Below are 24,852 nucleotides of genomic sequence, written 5' to 3'. Positions count from 1 at the left end.
GTCGCAGTTTCATAGCTTTCTCTTCGCTAGTCTTGGAGGTTCAGTGCGTGTGAACTTGTTTTTGGTAAATACAGCACAGGGTCGCAGAAAGGTCATTCTTTACGAGTAAACTTCCAGGCAGTAACCTCTGCTATTTCTACCCCATGCTTTTATTTAGTTTCTCTTAAACTGTATTCTTGTCTCCTATTCTTTATCCAGGACAGTATTCCTCCCTGCTGTCCAGCGGCACAGATTTAGAATCTTCCTCAGACTGCGCTGCGAACTAAACCAGGCAACAGAGCCGCGTCCACAGCAGCAGAAGAGTCACCAGCAATGAGACACGCCAAGGAGTGCGCTGCTCTGTGAGACTCGAGGGGACGCGTTATCAAAGCGCTTCCTCCAGCCTTTAATTAACTGCTATTGATTTAAAAAAGGACAAGACATCATGTTAATGTACAACATGAAAAACTAAACACATTAAGAGTGCTGAAGAGGGCTTGAAATACAGTGTATTACTCAGCTGTGTGGTTCTAGTTTTGTAAAATGAACAGGTGGTTTACCTCTTTAAAATAAATAGGAGTTCATTAAAGACTGGTGTAAAAGCTTTGAAAAGATGTCCTGAGGTTTCTTATTGTGATTAAAAAGCGTCCCATTCCACAAGAAAAACCTGAGAGGCGTTAGAAAACTAAAGCTCTTTGAATGAAATGCTTTTTATTATATGAATAACTACCCAGTGGAGTGACAGAGCAGGTTAATAAACTAAATGTATTGAATGAATAAAGAAATCAGATATTATTAATGTCTTAACAGACACCCTTATCCAGGGCAACTTCCAATTGTTACAAGATATCACATTATTTTTACATACATTTACCCATTTATACAGTTGGGTTTTATTGGAGCAATCAAGGTAAAGCACCTTGCTCAAGGGTACAGCAGCAGTGTCCCCCCACCTGGGATTAAACCCACAATCATCTGGTCAAGAGTCCAGAGCCCTAACCACTACTCCACACTGCTGCCCGGACAATATATGTCAGAGAAACTCATAAATCATTTCAATTACCTGAAAGGATGAAAGAGAACTAAAGGTCTGATTTCTTAGGTTACATGTTTTCATTGTAAAAAGTCACTCTCTTTTGTTTTGTTTTATTATTATAAAGGCATCACAGAAACCTTGTTCATACCTAATACTGAATGAAAGCAGTGAAGCAGCACAGTGGATCTGCACGCTGGGTAGAAGGGCATCACTGGTATGCAGAGCAGAGAGAGACCAGCAAAAGCAACAGGACCAGCTTGCATTGTAGATATTTCAAATGATAATTATTCATTGTATTGAAGAAGACTGGCCGCTCCCCTTACCCAGAGCAGCTATTTTAAATGCAGTTCTCTGTTTATGAGACAGCACCATGGCAACAGACATCATGCTGCTCATGTTCAGCACTGACATAACGGTGACATCATAAAGGAAAGTGATGTCATAATGTCTCTGGCAGTGAAATTTAATTTGAATCTCCATTGCAGAGATTTACTCCTGAGAGGTAAGTTCACAGAGTTTCTGTTCAGTATTTATTTATTTATTTATTTATTTATTTATAGACATTCAAGTAAGACCAATATACATGCATTGTAATTGAAATGTGTAAAAACATACACACACACACACATATATATATATTTGAAGAAGTGCTAACTATCTTTAAAATCCATTCTCTCATCTGTTCTTAGCTTTACCGAATTCCACTAAGAGCAGAAATGTCTTCATCTAGACAATGTGGGGAAGCTATAAAAAAAAGGCCAACAAGATGCTCGGATATATTGTGAGAAGTGTTGAATTTAAATCAAGGGAAGTAATGTTAAAACTTTACAATGCATTAGTAAGACCTCACCTAGAATATTGTGTTCAGTTCTGGTCACCTCGTTACAAAAAGGATATCGCTGCTCTAGAAAGAGTGCAAAAAAGAGCAACCAGAATTATCCCGGGTTTAAAAGGCATGTTGTATGCAGACAGGCTAAAATAATTGAATCTATTCAGTCTTGAACAAAGAACACTACGCAGCGATCTGATTCAAACATTCAAAATCCTAAAAGATATAGACAATGTCGACCCAGGGGACTTTTTTGACCTGAAAAAAGAAACAAGGACCAGGTGTCAAATGGAGATTAGATAAAGGGGCATTCAGAACAGAAAATAGGAGGCACTTTTTTACACAGAGAATTGTGAGCGTCTGGAACCAACTCCCCATTAATGTTGTTGAAGCTGACACCCTGGGATCCTTCAATAAGCTGCTTGATGAGATTCTGGGATCAATAAGCTACTAGCAACCAAACGAGCAAGATGGGCTGAATGACCTCCTCTAGTTTGTAAACTTTCTTATGTTCTTATGGTCTAACCTAGCTCTCGCTATTCCTTATCCAATGCTGCCATCGTGTGGCCATTTGGTTGAACTGTTATTTCTAATAAACCATATATTTTTTTTTTTTATCTGAACACACAACACAGCTCACAGTGACAAGCGGTTGCTGGTGCCCTCTGCTGTTTACAATGGATAGTACAGGTAGTGAAATTCAGCAAAGACATTATTACTGTTATTATTATTTATTTCTTAGCAGACATCCAGGTCGATTTACAATTGTTAAAATATCATAATACAGAATATCATAATACAGATAAGCGCAGTTATGAAAGTACCATAAAATCAATTCAAGTAAGAGCAAAATAATAAAGCACACAGTAAATTATAAGAGCGAATTCAACTAAGAGCAGCTAAACCTGATAGTAACTGATAGGAACACGTAGTAAGCATGATAAATGCATGAGAATGATTTAAAATAAGAGCAATTACAGAAAACCTTATTATTTATACACAGTATTCTCCTGGTTATCCTGTAAATATTCTGTTTGCTGTATTTTAAGAATGTATCTGAAATGTCTATTTCTGCACAGGGGCAAATACGAGTCATTTCAAAGGGCAACAGAGCTGTGTTCAGATAGAAAAGACAAAAAATACAAAATTATTGGAACAAACAGTTCTACTAAATGGTCACACGATGGCAGCATTGGATAAGGAATAGCGAGAGCTACGTTCTGCCCGTCTTCATAAAGTTCACTGCCTGCTCTGACCATTGTAACCCTCTCGATAGAGCCGCGCCGAATTAATGAGCTCACAGGGACGGCGTATCTCAGTGTGGAACAGCTGGATCTCATTAAATATGTTGGTTTGTTCAGAAGGAAGCCAAGCGAGGAGGTGTTTGCGTTTGTTTTGCAGGTTACGACGCACAGAGCTCGTTAAAGCAGGTGAATGCACACAGGTTATTTGTTTAGGAGTTAGGAGAGTTATTTTAAGGTCGGTCGTGTTCTTGTATTTCAGAGCTGGCTGCGCTTGCTGCTCCTGGCTGCTCTCTGTTTGACGTCACGTTGCTTCTCCAAACCTTTGGGAACCTTACCAACAACACCCCCTGTTTATACTCTAGTTGCATAATGAATGGCTTATCCTATTTGTTTGATGTATATAGCGACACGTAATTACATTGAATTGTTTCATTTATCACAATGTATCACACATGCGGATTGCATTCATTTGCAGTCCATTATAACCTCATTGTAATGTTTACACGTCCTGTAGTTAGTTTCTGGATTCTCAGACTATACAGAGTCAGTTAGATGTCATTGTTCAACATTAACTTTATTGTAACAGTATACATTTATCAGCTGATACAATGTGAATTCATGATGAATACATTTCTAATTCTAATAATGTAATTCCGTGTCTGCGATTCATCATGCATTACATATGAACAGACGCTTATTTTGAAGGGTTACCGTGTATTTAATACAGCGTTGACAAGGCGTAAGAAGGTGTATCTGTGCAGCTCTGCGGAAATCTGCGCTATAAGAACACTACCAATATGCTTTCTGACAACACCTACATCAGTACGAGTCAATTACACGGAGCTGAAAGCAGCGCACTACCTGGGGCTGATCCCGTGGTTGCACGGAGCACGGTACTAAACCAGCACGCAAGTTAATCGGTGTTGTCAAAAGCATATTGTTTGGGATGTTAACTCGCTGCGCTGTCTCTGCTTTCTGATGATGTCACATTCTCAGCAGAGACAGTCGAATCTGCCTCCATGTCGGATTCCGCGCAGTGTCAGCATCGCACCCAACACAGCGCGCACAGAGCCGACATGGAGACTCTGCGATCCAGTTTCAGAACCTCCTCGACCCGCCCTCGCTTCCATAGAGAGACCAAAAAGCCAATCATACGCGGCGGATCCACCCAGCCTCGCCTTCTAGCTTCCATAGGGAGACCAAAGAGCCAATCATACGCGGCGGATCCGCCCAGCCACGCCTTCTCGCTTCCATAGGGAGACCAAAGAGCCAATCATACGCGGCGGATCCACCCAGCCACGCCTTCTCGCTTCCATAGGGAGACCAAAGAGCCAATCATACGCGGCGGATTCACCCAGACACGCCTTCTCGCTTCCATAGGGAGGTCAAAGAGCCAATCATATGCGGCGGATCCACCCAGCCACGCCTTCTGCTAGGGACGCTTTCATTTCAGTACCGGACATAGAAAGGGTTGCTGCTGCGTGCAAAGTCTGTGTGTGATGCATGTATTTGAATGGGAAGGCTACGATAAAAACAAATATATCTTACTAAATACAAACCGAAGGCGGTGTTTCTGAATGCAAAGAGGATTCCGCTAGACCAGTCTCAAACTAAACCAGTGAAGATGGACGTCAGTGTCTCCGTGTCGTGGTTTCAAGACGAGCTCGCCTCCACCGTCGAGCTCGCAGTGAAAGCGGCTGCAGACAGCGTCGTGTGCGCGATTACTGAAGCTGTCTGCAGCAAATTCACTGAATTACAAGAGGACATGTCTGCAGTGAAGAGAGAGAATGAAAGTCTGAAGCTGAGATTGGAAATATCAGAGAGCGAGCTGAAAGCCGTGCGAGGGTTATAAACGCTGCACATGCAGACATTAAACAGCCTTTCATATTTCAAGGTAAGATGGGTTTTATTGTGTGGTATTGCTCGGTCAATCCAACACCAAAAACCACCTTCTACTGGAAAGATCTTGGTTCGAATCTCTCTTCAGACACGTTTTAAAGTGTTTGATTATTATAAGCGCTGTTAATAGCACAGCTCTGTCCTAATATTGGTTATAAGGAGTCTAATTGAGGCATTGTGTTATTTTATAGACTATAAGAACGTAGTGCATCTAACCTCGTCTAATTCATATTTAAATAGGTATTCTAGAAACTACTATATTGGTAAGTCTTAACCAGTCTGTAATTAGAGAGACTTGCAGTGTCCTTCTGGTAAAGTGTATAGAGTCCCGCTGAGACAGTCACAGACCATGTTGCAGAGCTTGAGAATGTAAATATCTCTGTGATGTATTTGTGAGGGTCTTTTAATAGAGCCTTTTATTAGACACAGTGTACAGACCCTGATTAACAGCAGTACTAGAAATAATAGCGCGCTCACAATGCTTTTAACTTATTCAGGCTCGACCTGGCAAAATGTTTCTTGACATAATCAAGCATAAATAAGAGCCAAACACTTTATATTAACGATATTTTGTATTGTTATTATAAATAATACCGGTATATCCTGGCGCTGCACCACAGCATCATCGCAATGTATTCAGTGCTGAGCGGGCTCCACAAATGGCGCCTGTAATTGAGTACCGAACTGCATCATGGGATTCTGTCCTATCTTTCTTTATATAGTCCTAGCCTAATCCCAGATGTCCTATGGAGAGGTAATCATATACATTATATATATAATCAAAACACGTGCTGAATATCATTCTGCAACAACTGAAAAATATATGCAGCCCAACTACATAAAAAATGCTTGTGGAAACACGCTTTTATTGCATGGAGGTTTTACTGATCGTATTTACCAGTCTAGTTATGATGGAGCTGTATAGGAACAGTGAAAAAAAAACTTTAGTCGTCTGCAATCAGAAAATCTGTGGTGAAGCCCGCTCTGACTGCGTCGTGTGTCCCAGCTCCTGGTAAGTGACGCTTTTGTGAACTTCGCAGACTCTTGTGGGAATTGTAGTTTGTCGCGGTGATGTTGTAGTGCTGTTATGTGCAGTCGCTGTAATGTCATAGTGCTGTTATGTGCAGTCACTGTAATGTCCCTCGTGGTGATGTCGTAGTGCTGTTATGTGCAGTCGCTGTGATGTCCCTCGTGGTGATGTCGTAGTGCTGTTATATGCAGTCGCTGTACTGTCCCTCGTGGTGATGTCGTAGTGCTGTTATATGCAGTCGCTGTACTGTCCCTCGTGGTGATGTCATAGTGCTGTTATGTGCAGTCACTGTAATGTCCCTCGTGGTGATGTCGTAGTGCTGTTATGTGCAGTCGCTGTGATGTCCCTCGTGGTGATGTCGTAGTGCTGTTATGTGCAGTCGCTGTACTGTCCCTCGTGGTGATGTCGTAGTGCTGTTATGTGCAGTCCCTGTAATGTCCCTCGTGGTGATGTCGTAGTGCTGTTATGTGCAGTCGCTGTAATGTCCCTCGTGGTGATGTCGTAGTGCTGTTATGTGCAGTCGCTGTTATGTGCAGTCACTGTAATGTCCCTCGTGGTGATGTCGTAGTGCTGTTATGGGCAGTCGCTGTAATGTCCCTCGCGGTGATGTTTCCATCCCAACCATGATCACAATACAGTATGAGTTCACAGAAAGACATTCCTCAGACACTTTGCTGACACTTGCTTCTGTTGTCCTCAGCTGCTGTGCGGTTTCCTGCTGCGAGGGAAAATGTGTTTTAATTTGGGAGTTAAAAACAGGGTAAAGTAACATTATTAAAAATAAATCAATAAAATAAGAGAAATAGTTCCTCTTAGACCCGGTGACATTATGTTGACTCAGAAATGTCTTCATCTAGACAATGTGGGGAAGCTATAAAAAAAGGCCAACAAGATGCTTGGATATATTGTGAAAAGTGTTGAATTTAAATCAAGGGAAGTAATGTTAAAACTTTACAATGCATTAGCAACACCACATCTAGAATATTGTGTTCAGTTCTGGTCACCTCGTTACAAAAAGGATATTGCTGCTGTAGAAAGAGTGCAAAGAAGAGCAACCAGAATGATCCCGGGTTTAAAAGGCATGTCGTACGCAGACAGGCTAAAAGAATTCAATCTATTCAGTCATTCTGACAAAGGGCTGGCTTTGTAGAGGAGCCTAGCTAGTAAGTAAGAGTTGTAATTTTATACAATTTTGTTTCCCACAGATCCCATAGAGAGCCACGCTATCCCTGAATCTGAAGCACAGGAAGGGCCAAAGATAGAAGCAGTTTACACACACGAGGAGTCCTTTGAGCAGGAGTGGTGTGCAAGTCTATTGCAGGTTACAGGGCTGCCATGTGTTAAAGATGAAGACGTCTCTGAACAGGAATGTGTTCCTATTAAAGAGGAATTCATAGAACAGGAATGTGTCCCCATCGCAGAGGAACTTCCTACTGAAAATAATGTCTGTACACTTGAGGAGAACACCAAGCTGGGATCCAACCTGTGTGATGATTCTCCATCTGAATGTGATCTGGGATTTGGAGGTAATCCTACAAAACAAGCAGCATTGAGCTGCCTATTCATCCTGCAGAACCTGGTACTGAACACCAGCAGTGTGCTTGAGATTCATATTTTAAACAAGGGGAGCTGCCCAACCACTATGTCAACAAGGACATCACTGTGCTTGCTCCTGAGGCACCTGCTAGATGTGCAGCCACTGCCACGCCTCTCAGAATGCTGTGAGATCAGCGCTGTCCAATCACGCTAGATGTGCAGCCGCTGCCACGCCTCTTTAGAATGCTGTGAGATCAGCGCTGTCCAATCACGCTCCTGGAGTCCATTCCACTCCTCATTGAACAGGTTCACTTCTATAAAGTGCTGCTCCTGTGCCTGGATGGAGCTTTAATTGGTTCATTTAAACAACTCAGAACAGGGTTGGAACAAAGAGCAGGAGTGGAAGGGCCAGCTTTGGACACCCCTGTGTTAGATCTGTGCCTTTCCCCATTTCTGTCCCTCGTGGTGATGTCATAGTGCTGTTATATGCAGTCGCTGTACTGTCCCTCGCAGTGATGTCGTAGTGCTGTTATATGCAGTCGCTGTAATGTCCCTCGCAGTGATGTCGTAGTGCTGTTATATGCAGTCGCTGTAATGTCCCTCGTGGTGATGTCGTAGTGCTGTTATATGCAGTCGCTGTACTGTCCCTCGTGGTGATGTCGTAGTGCTGTTATATGCAGTCGCTGTAATGTCCCTCGTGGTGATGTCGTAGTGCTGTTATATGCAGTCGCTGTACTGTCCCTCGTGGTGATGTCGTAGTGCTGTTATATGCAGTCGCTGTAATGTCCCTCGTGGTGATGTCGTAGTGCTGTTATATGCAGTCGCTGTACTGTCCCTCGCAGTGATGTCGTAGTGCTGTTATATGCAGTCGCTGTACTGTCCCTCGCAGTGATGTCGTAGTGCTGTTATATGCAGTCGCTGTACTGTCCCTCGTGGTGATGTCGTAGTGCTGTTATATGCAGTCGCTGTACTGTCCCTCGTGGTGATGTCGTAGTGCTGTTATATGCAGTCGCTGTACTGTCCCTCGTGGTGATGTCGTAGTGCTGTTATATGCAGTCGCTGTGATGTCCCTCGTGGTGATGTCGGCGTGGTTTTGGACTCGCTGTTATGTCATGTAACCGTATATGTTATACCATAAGTGTGTATTATTAAGAATGGATAGTGGTGCAGTATATATTATACTATAACAGTGTGTATTAAGAATGGATAGTGGTGCAGTATATATTATACTATAACAGTGTGTATTATTAAGAATGGATAGTGGTGCAGTATATATTATCCTATAACAGCGTGTATTATTAAGAATGGATAGTGGTGCAGTATATATTATACTATAACAGTGTGTATTATTAAGAATGGATAGCGGTGCAGTATATATTATACTATAACAGTGTGTATTATTAAGAATGGATAGTGGTGCAGTATATATTATACTATAACAGTGTGTATTATTAAGAATGGATAGTGGTGCAGTATATATTATCCTATAACAGCGTGTATTATTAAGAATGGATAGTGGTGCAGTATATATTATACTATAACAGTGTGTATTATTAAGAATGGATAGCGGTGCAGTATATATTATACTATAACAGTGTGTATTATTAAGAATGGATAGCGGTGCAGTATATATTATACTATAACAGTGTGTATTAAGAATGGATAGTGGTGCAGTATATATTATACTATAACAGTGTGTATTATTAAGAATGGATAGTGGTGCAGTATATATTATACTATAACAGTGTGGGTTATTAAGAATGGATAGTGGTGCAGTATATATTATACTATAACAGTGTGTATTAAGAATGGATAGTGGTGCAGTATATATTATACTATAACAGTGTGTATTAAGAATGGATAGTGGTGCAGTATATATTATACTATAACAGTGTGTATTATTAAGAATGGATAGTGGTGCAGTATATATTATACTATAACAGTGTGTATTATTAAGAATGGATAGTGGTGCAGTATATATTATACTATAACAGTGTGTATTAAGAATGGATAGTGGTGCAGTATATATTATACTATAACAGTGTGTATTATTAAGAATGGATAGTGGTGCAGTATATATTATACTATAACAGTGTGTATTAAGAATGGATAGTGGTGCAGTATATATTATACTATAACAGTGTGTATTAAGAATGGATAGCGGTGCGTTTATATTATACTATAACAGTGTGTATTATTAAGAATGGATAGTGGTGCAGTATATATTATACTATAACAGTGTGTATTAAGAATGGATAGTGGTGCAGTATATATTATACTATAACAGTGTGTATTATTAAGAATGGATAGCGGTGCAGTATATATTATACTATAACAGTGTGTATTATTAAGAATGGATAGCGGTGCAGTATATATTATACTATAACAGTGTGTATTATTAAGAATGGATAGTGGTGCAGTATATATTATACTATAACAGTGTGTATTATTAAGAATGGATAGTGGTGCAGTATATATTATACTATAACAGTGTGTATTATTAAGAATGGATAGTGGTGCAGTATATATTATACTATAACAGTGTGTATTATTAAGAATGGATAGCGGTGCAGTATATATTATACTATAACAGTGTGTATTATTAAGAATGGATAGTGGTACAGTATATATTATACTATAACAGTGTGTATTATTAAGAATGGATAGTGGTGCAGTATATATTATACTATAACAGTGTGTATTAAGAATGGATAGTGGTGCAGTATATATTATACTATAACAGTGTGTATTATTAAGAATGGATAGTGGTGCAGTATATATTATACTATAACAGTGTGTATTATTAAGAATGGATAGTGGTGCAGTATATATTATACTATAACAGTGTGTATTATTAAGAATGGATAGTGGTGCAGTATATATTATACTATAACAGTGTGTATTAAGAATGGATAGTGGTGCAGTATATATTATACTATAACAGTGTGTATTAAGAATGGATAGTGCTGCAGTATATATTATACTATAACAGTGTGTATTAAGAATGGATAGTGGTGCAGTATATATTATACTATAACAGTGTGTATTATTAAGAATGGATAGTGGTGCAGTATATATTATACTATAACAGTGTGTATTATTAAGAATGGATAGTGGTGCAGTATATATTATACTATAACAGTGTGTATTAAGAATGGATAGTGGTGCAGTATATATTATACTATAACAGTGTGTATTAAGAATGGATAGTGGTGCAGTATATATTATACTATAACAGTGTGTATTATTAAGAATGGATAGTGGTGCAGTATATATTATACTATAACAGTGTGTATTATTAAGAATGGATAGTGGTGCAGTATATATTATACTATAACAGTGTGTATTATTAAGAATGGATAGTGGTGCAGTATATATTATACTATAACAGTGTGTATTATTAAGAATGGATAGTGGTACAGTATATATTATACTATAACAGTGTGTATTATTAAGAATGGATAGTGGTGCAGTATATATTATACTATAACAGTGTGTATTATTAAGAATGGATAGTGGTGCAGTATATATTATCCTATAACAGCGTGTATTATTAAGAATGGATAGTGGTGCAGTATATATTATACTATAACAGTGTGTATTATTAAGAATGGATAGTGGTGCAGTATATATTATACTATAACAGTGTGTATTATTAAGAATGGATAGCGGTGCAGTATATATTATACTATAACAGTGTGTATTAAGAATGGATAGTGGTGCAGTATATATTATACTATAACAGTGTGTATTATTCTATTATTAAGATCTATCATTTGCTCAAAACAGCGTGAAGCTGCAGATAAAATAAATAAATAAAGTACTTTGTTCAGCTGATGGTAAACAGAATTAGAACCCAGACACTTACTAATACAGAGTATAACAGAATTAGGAAACGATCGCTCATATTGTTTAAAATCCAGACACTTACTAATACAGGGTATAACAGAATAGAAGGGATGTGATTGAATGTATATATGCAGTTCACATGGCGTTGCACAAGTAAGCTTCCAGTGTTGTTACTAATGATTATTACACAGGTGGAGTTTGTACAAAAAAACATATTGCTGCACTTTGAAGAGTCAGAATTGTGTAAATCACTTGTTTCCATGAAGCTGCTTTGAGAATCAGCAGCTCTCCTGCTGCAGCCCCTTGTCTGCTCATTGTATTTCACACATTGAAACTTGTATTCTGTGATGACAGTTTCCATCCAAACCATGATCACAATACAGTATGAGTTCACAGAAAGACATTCCTCAGACACTTTGCTGAGACTTGCCTCTGTTGTCCTCAGCTGTTGTGCGGTTTCCTGCTGCGAGGGAAAATGTGTTTTAATTTGGGAGTTAAAAAAGGGTAAAGTAACACTCTTAATTAAAAATAAATCAATAAAATAAGAGAAATAGCTCCTCTTAGACCCGGTGACATTATGTTGACTCAGAAATATCTTCATATAGACAATGTGCGGAAGCTATAAAAAAGACCAACGAGATGCTCTGATATATTGTGAAAAGTGTTGAATTTAAATCAAGGGAAGTAATGTTAAAACTTTACAATGCATTAGCAACACCACATCTAGAATATTGTGTTCAGTTCTGGTCACCTCGTTACAAAAAGGATATTGCTGCTCTAGAAAGAGTGCAAAGAAGAGCAACCAGAATGATCCCGGGTTTAAAAGGCATGTCGTATGCAGACAGGCTGAAAGAATTGAATCTATTCAGTCATTCTGACAAGGGGCTGGCTTTGTAGAGGAACCTAGCTAGTAAGTAAGAGTTGTAATTTTATACAGTTTTGTTTCCCACAGATCCCATAGAGAGCCACGCTATTCCTGAATCTGAAGCACAGGAAGGGCCAAAGATAGAAGCAGTTTACACACAAGAGGAGTCCTTTGAGCAGGAGTGGTGTGCAAGTCTAATACAGGTTACAGGGCTGCCATGTGTTAAAGATGAAGCCGTCCCTGAACAGGAATGTGTTCCTATTAAAGAGGAATTCATAGAACAGGAATGTGTCCCCATCGCAGAGGAACTTCCTACTGAAAATAATGTCTGTACACTTGAGGAGAACAACAAGCTGGGCTCCAACCTGTGTGATGGTTCTCCATCTGGATGTGATCTGGGATTTGGAGGTAATCCTACAAAACAAGCAGCATTGAGCTGCCTATTCATCCTGCAGAACCTGGTACTGAACACCAGCAGTGTGCTTGAGATTCATATTTTAACAAGGGGAGCTGCCCAACCACTATGTCAACAAGGACATCACTGTGCTTGCTCCTGAGGCTCCTGCTAACTGTGCTGCCACTGCCACGCCTCTTTAGAATGCTGTGAGATCAGCGCTGTCCAATCACACTAGATGTGCAGCCACTGCCACGCCTCTTTAGAATGCTGTGAGATCAGCGCTGTCCAATCACGTTAGATGTGCAGCCACTGCCACGCCTCTTTAGAATGCTGTGAGATCAGCGCTGTCCAATCACGCTAGCTGTGCAGTCACTGCCACGCCTCTTTAGAATGCTGTGAGATCAGCGCTGTCCAATCACGTTAGATGTGCAGCCACTGCCACGCCTCTTTAGAATGCTGTGAGATCAGCGCTGTCCAATCACGATCCTGGCCATTCCACTCCTCATTGAACAGGTTCACTTCTATAAAGTGCTGCTCCTGTGCCTGGATGGAGCTTTAATTGGTTCATTTAAACAACTCAGAACAGGGTTGGAACAAAGAGCAGGAGTGGAAGGGCCAGCTTTGGACACCCCTGTGTTAGATCTGTGCCTTTCCCCATTTCTGATAGACTGTTTGCAGTTGTGCTGCTCCCACAGCTGTACAGAGCTCCAGGGATCACATGTCCCATCACTGGGTGATGTCGCATCCAGTTGGGTTGCTTAGCATCCCCAGAAGAAACATTTCAGTAGAGCATTTCTGTGGAGAGGTTGCAGCAGCATCGCCACAATGAGAGTGAACCCGTATTGTATGACCCATCAGTCTTATTTTATTTCTTACATTTTATTCAAATACAATATCATGTTTAAAATCTCATCTCACTTCAACTATCCCAGGGACTGTAATGTTTGCTGGCAGCGGCACATTTCACTGTTGTGCGTCTCACAGTAAGCATTGCTGTGTTGTTATTGTCATGTTTATGACAAGAAGCCCTGCAGAACAGTGCATGTGGGAGAATGCTGTACAATAACCTTTGTCTCTCTTCTCTTTCTTTCTTTAGCTTCTAAAGTAGATGAAGGAGAACACGACTCCACTCCATCACCCCAGTGCAAAAACTCTTCTAATGCCGAACAACAGTGCAAGAAACACAGAGTAACGACACCCCAAGAAGAGTATGTGAAGACATTGAGAACTCACTCAGTTACAATCCCTTCTTTACAAGACAGACACCCACTTACTGTGGAGAGTACAGAGTCGCCACATTCTGCATGTTTTAACAATTCAGAAACCCAGGGCAGCTTGAAGACCTTGCCTCATTCTATTAAAGATGGGAAGAGTTCCTGTCAATTAGACGTTCCTGAAACTCACAAGGGAAATCACACAGGAGGGACTACGTTTTCCTGGGCTGATTGTGGGAAGAGTTTCAGTCATATATCACTGCTTAAAAGACACCAGCACATTCATACAGGAGAGAAACCTTCCCACATACAGTCCAGTGATAAGAGTTTCACACAGTTAGGAAATCTTAATTCACACCAGCGCATTCACACAGGAGAGAAACCTCATCACTGTGATGTTTGTGGGAAGAGATTCAGCCAGTTAGGAGACCTTAAAAGACACCATACAATTCACACAGGAGAGAAACCTTATCACTGTGCTGTTTGTGGGAAGGGATTCAGCCAGTTAGGAGACCTTAAAAGACACCATCAAATTCACACAGGAGAGAAACCTCATCACTGTGCTGTTTGTGGGAAGAGATTCAGCCATTTAAGAGACCTTAAAAGACACCATACAATTCACACAGGAGAGAAACCTTATCACTGTGCTGTTTGTGGGAAGAGATTCAGCCAGTTAGGAGACCTTAAAAGACACCATACAATTCACACAGGAGAGAAACCTTATCACTGTGCTGTTTGTGGGAAGAGATTCAGCCTGTTTGGAAACCTTAAAAGACACCATAAAATTCACACAGGTGTGTAAGCCTATCCCTGCACTTAGTGTGTGAAGAAGTGAAGTCAGTTGCAGGCTCTTACAGGACTCGAGAACATTCTCAGAATTGCAGACGCTTGGGGACACCTAGACAACAGGAGAGCATTTGACTAAATACAGAAATATCTACTGAAAACAAAAGAATAAACCTGCTTGATAAACAGGGTCCCCCCTAATCACAATCTGTTCAGATCAAAAGCTCACAGACTCAAATAATCACTAAGCCATTACAGACCTCACCTGCGACCCTGTTGCTCCACCTGCCTCTGTACTGCTTTTACCAGGTTGCACTGCTTCATTCACCTGATAAAATGATAAATTGATGCATGCTGTTTAGAGAAAGTATGACTCTGCTAACTTCATTAGTACATTATTGTTACATTTGCTATGAGAATCATTATCAATTGTGTTTATTACTTTAACAACATCTTCCATCCTACTTACACTTTGACTTTTTGTAAAAAACGTCCTTATGTCCATCTTTCTTTTTTTGGCTGCCATTATGCTTTAGTCACCTAAAGCCAAATTGAAGTGATTAGCTAACGTTAGTTGGTTAACGACATCAAAACATGCTCACGCACACTGACACTCTCTCTCACACACACACATAATGATTTAGCTGTGAAACAAGCTAGCTAGCCACCAAGGACGTGGGGTTAGCAACTAGCAATGGGTCGCTAACGTAATAAACATACCTACCTATCCATTAGGTAGGTCGGTAGGTTTATTCTCTCAAACTATGTTGCTGACGAGCTGACAATACCTTCAGCCCCGGCACCTGGCTTTCATTCAGTCAGTGGCTCACACTCATATCAGACTGACCGGCAAGCGGCAGCTTCAGATGAGCGTCTTTCCAGAGTCCAGCCTAAGCCAGCGGGTCTCAATCTTTTTTTACTCACGCCCCACTGAAATTTATTTGTATATCTGCCCCCCCCACCCCCACCCCCTTTTTTAATTTGATTTTTTAACATTTTTTTATTATTACTGACTATATAGTGCGTTTATTTAGCCTCCTGGATAGTCACACTGTCCATTCAATCAAATACATATATACTGTTCGTGTTCGCTTTTTACACACACGATACAAAAAATATCAAGCAAGGAGTAAGTTAGTCACAAAGGGAGGAAGGAGGAGGATTGAAATAAAGTGACAACGCATTAACCAACAAACTAAATATCGAATGAAACTGATTATATTTATTCTTATTTTTTAAGTAAATGTGAAAATTGTGGCACAATATACAGTTTAAGAATGACTAGATTTTTTTAAAATTTTTATTTTAAACCCGGAAAATGACCTTTCACTCCCGAGTCCTTTTGTACTTTCGCGCCTCAATGAAAACAACACCAGACTGCTTGGTCCCTGACGTCAGCCACGCACTGAGTCCGTGTTACAGTGATGCATTATGGAATTTGTAGTTGTATTGTCTGCTGATTGCAACCCAAACCCCCACCAAACCCCCACAAATCCCAGGGTGCCATTCTTTTTAAAGCTACCGGTATCTCCATTCTCTCTTTAATAACTCGCTGCACTCAAAGGGTTTGGCACGTCACTGTTATTATTACTAGTACGTTATTATTCAAACGTTCACCGCGCCCCTGGTTGAGAATCTAGGGCCTAAGCAAATCAAATTAGCGTTTTTTGGGGGGTTTTTTTGAGACTGGAGGAGCAACGAGGGGATCTTGAGAGAGTTAACCCTTTGTGGAGCCGAGCGGATAAAACGACTTGACAAAAGACGTTTCAGCTTTTAAATTATTGGTAGGGACAATTCAACGGTCCCTTGACATTGGTAGGGACATGGCCCTACCGTCCCAAGCTAAATCTACGCCGGTGGTCTCATATAAATTAGTGGTGGTTCTTTTATAGAAACTAGACACAAGTCTGTTTTGTTTTTACACATTTATGGAAAAGTTTAACGTCAGAAATGCGCGTCATGGTTACTCTGCAGAGAAATGCACTGTTAAAACAAATCCTAATTTCTTATTTTTTTTTATTAAATATTCATTTACGATAAAGCCTTTCTCCCTGTGTGGAAGCGCGGAACTGAATTTACGCGTCTTGCGCTGTTCTTGTGTGAAGCATGATACGCACCTCCAACTGTAGCCTGCGCTATCCTACCCTCTCTTTGCATACGTTTCTTTCTGCTGATTTCAAGAGTGTGTCCTGAGGCAGTGAGAAGAGTACACCTGCACAGTCTCGTCGTTCTGCTTGCAGAAGCCACAGCAGCTCTCAGAGGGGCTGTCGGTTGGGCTAGGGCTCTCCGTCCTGCTTTCCCTCTCACTGCAGCCACTCTGGGAGGTGGAGATGGACATGGGGGAACCAGGGGCCACGTCGCTACCCACACCCAGGGTACCTCCGCTGTTCTGCTGCAGGTCCTGCACCACAGCCCCCAGGTTGAGATCATCTATCCACATATCGAAGTACCTGATGCTTTGATCCATGGTCTCTGTTCCTGCTCAGCCTTCTGGAGACTTTTATATAGGCAGCGCTCCCTGTTTTAAAAAAACATTGTTTCAGTGTTTTAATTGAGTGTGCATGTGCTTTTCTAAGGATGGTTTTTTGATCCTGGGGCGGTTCAGTCTACGGAACTACAGTGTTAATAGATGTGTTTACATTTTGATACACTATTTAATTATGTAATCACTCTTGTCTGGCCTTCAAATGCAAACTTTCAAAATGACGCAGACAACACCACTTTAATGAGCTGTCTGGAGATGCAGAAAAACAAGATACAAAACACTTTTGTTTGAGGGCTGTCTGTGCAGTAAGCCACCTGGACCATGATCTATAAAACAAAGGAAGACTGATTTTCCACTGTGTGCAATTGGAAATAAAATGTGCTTACTATGCAGGGAGGACAGTGCAACCCGCCACTTGGGCATCGATTGGCCTGGGACAGAGCTTCACCAGCGATCCCTGTTTGAGTCGCCTTCAGCTCAGTCCCATCAGTCCAGAATGCTTCCGGCATTCCCGGACTTTGTTAAAGAGTTGCAGTCTACTTGGGGGGCTCCGGCCTCTGCTCCTGCGACGTCTCGCAAGGCTTCGGCCTTTACTATGCAAGGGGCTAGTGAGGCCGGTTCAGCGTCCTTTCCACCGGTGGACGCTGCGTTCGCCGCATTAGTGAAGACGCCGACACTATCTGGGCTTACTAAAGACCCAGCTTGCCCCAATAAGCAGTGCAGGACCACAGAGATACACCTGAAAAAAGGGTACTCTGTGGCCACGGAGGCAGTCAGCCTGTCTAATATAGCCAGTCTACTGACGGTTTATCAGGCGGCACTCCTTCAAGACCTACCTGAGTGCCCTTCTGCGGCCCTCAGAAGCGAGCTAGGCACACTCAGTCAGCTGCTGGTGAAGCTAGCCCAGCTCAACGCGCGGGCTCAGGGCAGGAGCATCACGTCTATGGTGGTGGCCAGAAGACAGCTCTGGCTCTCGCAGGTGAGAGTGCAGGAGCCTGACAAGGCCCCTTTGCTGGATGCTCCGATTACACCCGGACACACATTCGGTCCGACGGTGGAGATGTTGCAACGCTCCGTCAAGGCGCGGGAGGCGTCGCTGCAAATAGGCTAAGTTGTGGCCAAATAAATAGTTCCAGCCAAAGCGGCCTCAGGAACAGCCATGGCGTAGGACACCGTAGGTCCATCAGTGCACGGCCAGCCTGGGTTTGCAAGACCGCGGCGCGTAGAATGGCGCCCTAGAGGAGGTGGCAGGTCACGTCCTCGTGGCTCTGGCCAGGCCCCTCGTGAGCGAGCACAGCCAAAGCAGCCCTGAGGCATCCAGGCAGCTGTTAGCCCACCCTTATACTGTTCCACAGCTCCAGTTCTGGCAACAATGCACCAACGACATCTGGGTGCGCAAAACTATATCCACTGGGTACACCCTTCAGTTCCAGTTAAAGCCTCCCCCCTTCAGGGGGGTGGTCGTAACTGCAGCGAAGGACTCGGTTCAGTCCTCAGCTCTGAATGTGGAAATACAGGCATTGCTCAGGAAGCGTGCCATTCAACAAGTAGACCCTGCTCTGATTGACCAGGGGTTCTATTCCAAATACTTCCTAGTGCCCAAAAAGGACGGCGGGCTCCGCCCTATTTTAGATCTGCGACTGAACAAATACCTACGGCGGTTATCGTTCAGGATGCTTACGCACAGGCACATCATCCAGTCAGTCCGACACGGCGACTGGTTCACCACCGTGGACCTGACAGATGCGTACTTACACGTTCCCATCTGCCCGGGTCACAGGAAGTATCTGCGTTTCGCATTCCAGAGCAGGGTGTACAAGTTTTGTGTCCTCCCATTCGGCCTGTCACTAGCTCCTCGATCCTTTTCCAAATGTATGGATGCCATTTTAGCTCCCTTGCGGGCTCAAGGCATCCGACTGCTGAACTATCTGGACTGAAATACTGAAATTTCAAATTGAAAACCACAGCTTGCCTTGCCAGACGGCTTTGACAGATTATTTAAGAAAAGTTATAACGTTCCCCAGAGTGAAAACAAGGACACCAATTCCAAGATGAGACTGTAACAAATTGATTTTTTGTGCATTGTTATAGGAAGAGAGTCAAATACAGCCAAAAAAACGCTTGGTCCTTAAATAGTTTAGCAAACGGTTGGTTTCTTGTGTAGCAGGTCTTTATATACATATAGCTACGTTTATGTTAATAATTTGACTGCGCCACCTTGTGTTTATTGAGGACAAGGACGTCGAGTGGTTGGTTCCCACACAAACTCTTTTATCTAGGAGAAACCAAGCAATCATATACCAAAAATAATCTTTACAAGTTTTCTATTAGTAATTGTTTTAAAAATCTCAAGCACATTAACAATAATGTAAACCATATGACAATGCCACCTTCACTTCACAGTCTAACAATTGTCTAGTAGATAATGTCTATAAATATATATATAGACGTGAGGAGGACTTGCATGGACACAGTTAGTGATGAACCTAATGATCCTTGTGAACCCGGTCAGACAAACCAGCATAAAAGAGAAAAGAACCTCAACGGGCACAAGCCTGGAGTTAAATGGCCAAGAGCTTGTGAGAAAACTGCATGGGACACAGTAAACACAGATCTCTGCGTTGCATTGGAAAGATTAAGTGGAACAGTTGAAAAGAAGCTGGATAAATTTGGGGACATCATCTACGCATATGGAAGTGAGAGGTTTGGAGTTGAAAAAAGGAAGGAAAAAGTACAAACTATTCCTGGAAAGTCTAGACGGCAGCAGGAGATTGAACGCTTAGTTTGAGAAAGGAGACAGCTGTAATCTGCCACAAGTGTTATTCAATCTGTAGTATTTTGCATTTAATCATATCCTGATGTAACTATCACTGACACTGTTATCTGCTCTGATTACTGAATCGTATTTAGTCATATACTTGTACTTTTTAGAACTGAAGTCATTGTATTTTATCTTGCTCTTATATGTATGAATACTTGAACTGTGATTCTTGAAATGTATTTTTGTTTATGATTGTAAGTCACTGTGGGTAACGGCGTCTGTGTCCTCAGAAGGCTCTGATTATATTACGATTACTGTCAGGATCATATAACAAGTACTGCTTTATTACAAATTGAGCAGAAACTGCATTTTTGTACTAAGGAAAAAAAAAGTTGAAAAATGGTGAAAAGCTTTAAAATTGCATCGCTGCTGCTGCAAATAATAGGATTAACACCTAAAACGAGTGTGTCCTCAGAATTAGCATGTGCCTTGTTTTATGGTCATTCCTTACTCAGCAATGCGACCATAGCTTCACTCTAATATGAAATCCATTTAATGTAAAACAAAATGTTTCTGGTAAAAGATGTACGATTCTTAACTCCAAATTAATTCATTTTCAGACAGCCTAAAACTACTGTAATTATTGCTATAGAAGTACCAGTTCTTTTGGATCAAAATACGGTTACTGACAGGCTTGTGGACTGAGGCAGTACTGAAACTTTCAGTTCATTATTATGAAAACAATAAATAAAAAATGGGTGTATACTACAGCCGGTAGAGGGTGTCAAGTGTTTTAAAAAAAAATACTATTTGCAAAATAGTATTTACTCATTTCTATTTAAAATACATGTCTGGCAACCTATTTTCTATTTGTATTTTAAATAAATATGGAGACCAATGTTTTCTATTTAAAGAGTTTCCAAGACTATTTTGCCCATCCTTTGCATTCAGCTGTTAACTGTAAGGTTGGTTTCCAGGCAGATTGTCTTTCCGGGCAGCCTTCTTAATAGAGTCCAAGCTTCCGATTTCATTTGCAGTCATGAAGGGTGCGGTGGCCAAGTGGTAAGGCGTCGGTCTCGTAAACCGAAGATCACGGGTTCAATCCCCGTCCGTACCTTGTTGCTGTCTTTAAAACACTATTTGTTACTTGATTGTACATTTGCAGCTGAAATGAAAAATTCTATAATGCAACTTGTATTTTAATTTAAATAAAAATGGGGGTATTTGGATTTGAACCGGGGATCTCTTGATCTGCAGGCAAATGCTCTACCACTGAGCTATACCCCGACTCCAACAACACCATTTCCTATCAAGAACAACCAACGGTGCCGAGCTGTCAGTTTCAGGAATGCAACCTGTCAAGGCTAGTGATTTTTTACCTCGTATCCTGCAGAAAATTCCTGTGGTGCAATTGGTCAGTGTGTTTGGCTCTTAACCCTTTAAGGACCGAGATCTTGTCAACACCACATCATACTGAAATTTCAAATTGAAAGCCACAGCTTGCCTTGCCAGACGGCTTTGACAGATTATTTAAGAGAAGCTATAACGTTCCCCAGAGTGTTCTGAAAACAAGGACACCCATTCCAAGATGAGACTGTAACAAATTGATGTTTTGTGCATTGTTATAGGAAGAGAGTCAAATACAGCCAGAAAAACGCTTGGTCCTTAAATAGTTTAGCAAACGGTTGGTTGCTTGTGTAGCAGCTCTTTATATACATATAGCTACATTTATGTTAATAATGTGACTGGGCCACCTTGTGTTTATTGAGGACAAGGACGTCGAGTGGTTGGTTCCCACACAAACTCTTTTATCCAGGAGAAACCAAGCAATCATATACCAAAAATAACCTTTACAAGTTTTTATTAGTAATTGTTTTAAAAATCTCAAGCACATTAACAATAATGTAAACCATATGACAATGCCACCTTCACTTCACAGTCTAACAATTGTCTAGTAGATAATGTCTATAAATATATATATAGACGTGAGGAGGACTTGCATGGACACAGTTAGTGATGAACCTAATGATCCTTGTGAACCCGGTCAGACAAACCAGCATAAGAGAGAAAAGAACCTCAACGGGCACAAGCCTGGAGTTAAATGGCCAAGAGCTTGTGAGAAAACTGCATGGGACACAGTAAACACAGATCTCTGCTTTGCATTGGAAAGATTAAGTGGAACAGTTGAAAAGAAGCTGGATAAATTTGGGGACATCATCTACGCATATGGAAGTGAGAGGTTTGGAGTTGAAAAAAGGAAGGAAAAAGTACAAACTATTCCCGGAAAGTCTAGACGGCAGCAGGAGATTGAACACTTAGTTAGAGAAAGGAGACAGCTGTAATCTGCCACAAGTGTTATTCAATCTGTAGTATTTTGCATTTAATCATATCCTGATGTAACTATCACTGACACTGTTATCTGCTCTGATTACTGAATCGTATTTTGTCATATACTTGTACTTTTTAGAACTGAAGTCATTGTATTTTCTCTTGCTCTTATATGTATGAATACTTGTACTGTGATTCTTGAAATGTGTTTTTGTTTACGATTGTAAGTCACTGTGGGTAACGGCGTCTGTGTCCTCAGAAGGCTCTGATTATATTATGATTACTGTCAGGATCATATAACAAGTACTGCTTTATTACAAATTGAGCAGAAACTGCATTTTTGTACTAAGGAAAAAAAAAATTGAAAAATGGTGAAAAGCTTTAAAATTGCATCACTGCTGCTGCAAATAATAGAGTTAACACCGAAAACGAGTGTGTCCTCAGAATTAGCATGTGCCTTGTTTTATGGTCATTCCTTACTCAGCAATGTGACCATAGCTTCACTCTAATATGAAATCCATTTAATGTAAAACAAAATGTTTCTGGTAAAAGATGTACGATTCTTAACTCCAGATTAATTCATTTTCAAAAACAGCCTAAAACTACTTTAATTATTGCTATAGAAGTACCAGTTCTTTTGGATCAAAATACGGTTCCTGACAGGCTTGTGGACTGAGGCAGTACTGAAACTTTCAGTTCATTATTATGAAAACAATAAATAAAAAATGGGTGTATACTACTATTATTATTTATTTCTTAGCAGACACCCTTACAATTGTTACAAGATATCACCTTATACATTATTTCACATTATACAGATATCACATTATTTTTACATACAATTACCCATTTACACAGGTGGGTTTTTACTGGAGCAATCTTGGTAAAGTACCTTGCTCAAGGGTACAACAGCAGTGTCCCCCACTGGGGATTGAACCCACAACCCTCCGGTCAAGAGTCTGGAGCCCTAACCACTACACCACACTGCTGCCGGTAGATGATGGTATCAAGTGTTTTAAAAAAATACTATTTGCAAAATAGTATTTACTCATTTCTATTTAAAATACATGTCTGGCAACCTATTTTCTATTTGTATTTTAAATAAATATGGAGACCAATGTTTTCTATTTAAAGAGTTTCCGAGACTATTTTGCCCATCCTTGGCATTCAGTTGTTAACCGTAAGGTTGGTTTCCAGCCAGATTGCCTTTCCGGGCAGCCTTCTCAATAGAGTCCAAGCTTCCGATTTCATTTGCAGTCATGAAGGGTGCGGTGGCCAAGTGGTAAGGCGTCGGTCTCGTAAACCGAAGATCACGGGTTCAATCCCCGTCCGTACCTTGTTGCTGTCTTTAAAACACTATTTGTTACTTGTTTGTACCTTTGCAGCTGAAATGAAAAATTATAAAATGCAACTTGTCTTTTAATTTAAAAAACGGAGTATTCAGATTTGAACAGGGGACCTTTTGATCTGCAGGCAAACGTTCTACCACTGAGCTACACCCCGACTCCAACAACACCATTTCCTATCAAGCACAACCAACGGTGCCGAGCTGTCAGTTTCAGAAATGCAATCTATCAAGGCGCGTGATTTTTTTACCTTGTATGTCATTTGTAAAGAAACTAATTTGATTAAAAACCTAACGTATTAGAGGTCAATTGTCTATTTGAATGTGTCCACTAATGGGCACATTTCCTTGATTGCAAAACTTTCTTACCTCAAATGTGACATAAAGCGTACATACCTCTTATACACAATGAGATATAAGTCGTCAAACTAAGGAGAAATTCTTCTTCTTCCACTTTTTAAGGGTGTGCAGTGACTATTCAAACAGAAAAGCTAAATAACTGGACATCTACCAATCCTGTGATTCCACATGTTGGTCAACGTCAAAACATACCAGGGTGCGCAAGCAGTTTGATATCCACACCGTTTATATTAAACAAACTAGAATCTTTGGTTCTGTTGTTCAGTATTTTCTTAAAGTGCCTTGCTCAAGGGTACAGCAGCAGTGTCTCCCACCTGGGATTGAACCCATGACCCTCCGGTCAAGAATCCAGAGCCCTAACCACTACTCCACACTGGAACTTGGCATTTAGAAGTTATGATCTGTAGCCTAATGTACATGAAAGACACCGTAAAGCACACTTTTTACAGGCTCTGTCAGTGTCATTTGTGACTTACAAAATGAAGTTACATTTTATAATGTCTCTGCTATCTGTTTATATATCAACCACACATGTGATTACCCAACAAAAAAGCCAGCCATGCATACGCATTATCATACTTGAAATGTAACATTGTTGTACAATCAAGAACACGATCAAGTTGCTTTAGAAAGGCAGGCATATCTGACCTGATGTACTCGGCTGGAAAATTAGCACTGAAACAAGTAAGATATTTGATATTTCATTTGTTAGCCAGTTTCCCGGTGGTGCAACAAGTGAGTAACTCATGTAATTAGAAATGCTTGTGAAGCGCAGGATCGAATTCCTACTTCTGTGAGGAAGTGTGCGTGTATGAACTTGTTTTAGATTTTAAATAATAATAATTACATTTTCCAAAATGCAAAACTAAAAGAATCATATTTTATGATATTTTTTAAATAAACTTTTAA

General features: G+C 40.7%; 1 protein-coding gene, 1 long non-coding RNA gene and 2 other non-coding genes across 6 annotated transcripts; 3 read left to right on the top strand and 1 right to left on the bottom strand.

Annotated features, from left to right (window-relative positions):
- The first annotated feature begins 3,154 nt into the window (after positions 1–3,154).
- Positions 3,155–14,861, top strand: LOC131722739 (zinc finger protein 184-like). 3 transcript variants are annotated; one of them, XM_059015774.1, is made up of 4 exons: positions 3,155–3,274; positions 7,223–7,543; positions 12,355–12,675; positions 13,761–14,861. In XM_059015774.1, exons 1-4 carry the CDS (start codon positions 3,190–3,192, stop codon positions 14,678–14,680), a joined length of 1,647 nt encoding a protein of 548 aa, XP_058871757.1. In that variant the 5' UTR covers positions 3,155–3,189; the 3' UTR covers positions 14,681–14,861. The 3 variants fall into 3 exon arrangements, 2 of the variants coding, with proteins under 2 accessions (XP_058871757.1, XP_058871758.1); XR_009320008.1 differs by lacking the exon at positions 3,155–3,274 and adding an exon at positions 4,536–4,982; XM_059015775.1 differs by lacking the exon at positions 12,355–12,675.
- Positions 14,862–14,903: 42 nt separating this feature from the next.
- LOC131722774 (uncharacterized) lies at positions 14,904–16,022 on the bottom strand. Its single transcript, XR_009320019.1, has 3 exons — positions 15,988–16,022; positions 15,134–15,204; positions 14,904–14,992 (listed from the first exon to the last, which is right to left on the bottom strand). It is a non-coding gene; the product is annotated as an uncharacterized LOC131722774 (long non-coding RNA).
- Positions 16,023–20,955: 4,933 nt separating this feature from the next.
- trnat-cgu (transfer RNA threonine (anticodon CGU)) lies at positions 20,956–21,027 on the top strand. The gene has a single exon. It is a non-coding gene; the product is annotated as a tRNA-Thr (tRNA).
- A 2,476-nt stretch (positions 21,028–23,503) lies between these two features.
- Positions 23,504–23,575, top strand: trnat-cgu (transfer RNA threonine (anticodon CGU)). Its single transcript has one exon. It is a non-coding gene; the product is annotated as a tRNA-Thr (tRNA).
- Positions 23,576–24,852: the final 1,277 nt, after the last annotated feature.

This window comes from Acipenser ruthenus, chromosome 51, assembly GCF_902713425.1.
Source record: "Acipenser ruthenus chromosome 51, fAciRut3.2 maternal haplotype, whole genome shotgun sequence".
NCBI classification, from domain to species: domain Eukaryota; kingdom Metazoa; phylum Chordata; class Actinopteri; order Acipenseriformes; family Acipenseridae; genus Acipenser; species Acipenser ruthenus.
Note: the sequence above shows the minus strand (reverse complement) of the source record. Positions and strands in the feature narration are given on the sequence as shown.